The sequence below is a fragment of the Diceros bicornis genome, chromosome 31 (assembly GCF_020826845.1).
Source record: "Diceros bicornis minor isolate mBicDic1 chromosome 31, mDicBic1.mat.cur, whole genome shotgun sequence".
Taxonomy (NCBI): domain Eukaryota; kingdom Metazoa; phylum Chordata; class Mammalia; order Perissodactyla; family Rhinocerotidae; genus Diceros; species Diceros bicornis.
Genome location: NC_080770.1, coordinates 13,514,707 through 13,517,799, shown reverse-complemented (window position 1 = coordinate 13,517,799; position 3,093 = coordinate 13,514,707). Strand labels below are relative to the sequence as shown.

At 40.6% G+C, this 3,093-nt stretch overlaps 1 protein-coding gene across 1 annotated transcript; it reads right to left on the bottom strand.

The window, feature by feature from the left end:
* Positions 1-1,425: 1,425 nt before the first annotated feature.
* LOC131395537 (olfactory receptor 10V1) lies at positions 1,426-2,355 on the bottom strand. Its single transcript, XM_058527403.1, has one exon. The coding sequence runs from the start codon at positions 2,353-2,355 to the stop codon at positions 1,426-1,428; it is 930 nt and encodes a 309-aa protein (XP_058383386.1).
* Between the last annotated feature and the right edge of the window lie 738 nt (positions 2,356-3,093).

Below are 3,093 nucleotides of genomic sequence, written 5' to 3'. Positions count from 1 at the left end.
CAAAACCAATAAAAATACAATGTATCAGTGTGAAATAAAAAGTCCTACATGTATGTTAGTAAAATAAATTATGGTCAGGCAGAATTGAAAGTCATATGAAAACTATATGGAGGTTTTATTTGATACCAAATTTGTGAGGCTAAAGTGTTCAGGATGAATTAATGAAAATATAGCTCACAGGTCACAAAAAGTAACAGTTCCCCAGACTGAAATATTCCCAGTGTATTGTGTTTATTTCTGGGTGAAAATTTGTGGAAGGATATGGAACTAGAGAAAATCTAGATGGTGACTGATATGATGAGAGGGTTCAAATATAACCTCCTGGAGGAAAAGTTGATGGAGTGCTTGCTGTAGAGGAAAGGGACTGACAACTGTTGAAGACACAAAATCTGTCCTAGTATGTGTGAAGAGCTGTCCCGTAGAAGAAATCTCTAGAGGGTAAAAACAGGGTCCACGGGAGAAAGTTGTTTGTAGACAGATGTCAGCTCAAGAGAAGGTCTAGTCCTTTAACAACTCAAGTTGTCCAGCAAGGAATGGAGCATCTTACAAGTTAAGGGTCTGTCTCCTTGGAAGCTCATGCAGAGTCTGGAACACTGAGATGCTACAGAAGAGATTCATGAGGAATCCAAGATTCAACGATGCCCACTTTCTTCCTCTCCTAAATTTCTACTTATTAAATTAAATAACGTTTTCCTCCATTTTTATTATCCTTTTTATTACTGGGGTGCTCTTTAAAAGTTATGAAAAGAATCATGATTTTCCTTTCGGTTAACAAAACAGAAAATTAAAAAAAAGAGTCCCGCTTCCTTTGGCTAACTGCAAAGCCTCTTTTTTGCCATTCATGGCCTGCTTGGCCAATGTGTAGAGCATACTGTTATGACCTTGGAAGGAACACGTAGAATCTTCTAGTTTAGCTCTGCCACTTTAGAAATAAGGAAACTGAAGCCCAGAGACACAGAGACTTACCCAAGGTTACGTATACTCCTACTAGCAGAGCAAGCCTAGAACAAGGAGAGTGACGTTGTGTAAAGACAGCTTAGTCTTCAGATTTCTAAATACTCGTGTTCTCATCCTGGATATGTTTTTTGTTAGCCACCTTAGTTTCCCTTTCTAAAAAATGAAGACAATGGTACTTACTACAGGCTAAGCAAGATAACTCATATAAAGTTTCCGATATATAGTGGGTGTCCAATAAATGTTGATGTTCCTCCATCCATGCCCAGGACATCATGTTGCCCTTCCTGATATAGCTGTATTTCAATTAGACAATAGTGTTCATTTCCTCTGGTGCTCCTAGAAAGGTCCATGTCTCAGTTTGCTGAGGACATTCCTGGCTCACGCATGTTGTTCCAGCATAACTATTAATAGTATCCCATTTCATTCTCAAAAATGTCTCAATTTAAATAAGTCATAGGATCGTCCTACCTAGAACTTTCTCAGTGCTTTTCTTAGGGCGTCTTTTAGTTCCTTGTTCCTCATACTATAGATCAAGGGGTTTAAAATGGGAGTGATAAAAGTGTAGACCACGGACACCACCTGGCCCATCTCAGGAGAGTAGCTGGAACTGGGGGACAAGTATATGAAGCTGGTGCAACCATACTGCAGGAGGACCACTAAGATGTGGGAGCAACAGGTGGAGAAGGCCCGGTGACGCCCTTCTGCTGACCGGATCCTCAAAATGGCTGCCACAATGAAGACATAGGAGATGGAGATCAGTAAGAGGGGGATGGTTAGGACGATGAAGCTAATGATATAGAGGGTAGTCTTGTGAACATGTGTGTCTGCACAAGCCAGGCGCATGACTGCAGGAATGTCACAGTAAAAGTGGTAGATTTCATTGTTGTTGCAGAATGGGAGATGGAAGATTAAAATAGTCAGTGGCAGGGACAGCAGGAACCCCAGCCCCAGGGACCCTACCATCAGCTCCACACACAAGGGCCAGCTCATGGTGAGGGTGTATCTCAGAGGGTAACAGATTGCTATAAACCGGTCATAAGCCATGACTGCAAGCAGGACACAGTCAGTCCCACCCAAGAAGACAAAGAAAAACATCTGGGTGCCACATCCACTGATGGACACAGGAGTCTTGCCCATTGAAAGCAGGTTTCCCAAGGCCAGTGGGGCGATGGAAGATGTATAGAACATTTCCAGAACTGCCAAGTTAGCCAGGAAAAAGTACATGGGGGTGTGGAGGGAGTGGTTGATCTGGACAATGACTGCAATCGTGGCATTTCCACTGAGGCTGGTCAGGTACATCACCAGGAAGGCCACAAAAGTCACCATCTGTACTGTAGGGTCAGCTGAGAATGGACGAAAGAAGAATTGTACCTTTGCAGTTTTGTTTATTTCTTCCATGGACAGCATATTGGACCTATGAAAAGGAAAGATGACATTAATCTCTAGGCATCTCTCCTTTAATATGACACATTTCCAACTCCTCCACTCAGTGTTGAAGAACTTTCTGAGGTACCTTAGCAATTATGTGCACATTTTCATTTTAGAGCAGATCGTGTAATATTATAATTTATACATTTGCCACCCCCTCACCTTTCCTCCTCTACCCTCAAGTACCAAAGACTGAGAAATCCTCAATGGTGGGGATTCTGATGATCTTTGTTTTAATTCCAGTGCCTAATATAGAACGGTTTCCGAGAAGGATGTGCTGAATGAATTAATGAATAAAGTCAATTTAAAGTTAAAGTTCAAAGTTACAAAATGGATAAATGGAGTATGAATTCATTATATGAAACTTGAAGTAAAAAAATTTAGGAAAGTATAAGTAGATCTATGCCATAATTGAAAGAGAATTATGCTACTGGTACATTGTTATAGTGCATCATGGACTCTGTAGCTAAAAACCTAGAGATTTTATTGATTCATTCTGCTTCCTCTCCTTTATCCAATTTATTCCTAAATATCGATAATTTGTCCTTCAGAAATTTCTCATATCTATTGCTTTGGTCCCTTCCCACTGCCCCAATCAGTTCTATCCATTGTTATTTTACATTTGGATTCTTGTGATAGCCTCCTATCTAATCTCCTATTTCCCTTCTATTCCCTCTCTAATCCATCTTGCTCTCCGTTATCATATTT

Excerpts from the sequence above, each read along its gene's own strand:
- LOC131395537 (XM_058527403.1), bottom strand. The coding sequence starts at position 2,355 with ATGGAAGAAATAAACAAAACTGCAAAGGTACAATTCTTCTTTCGTCCA.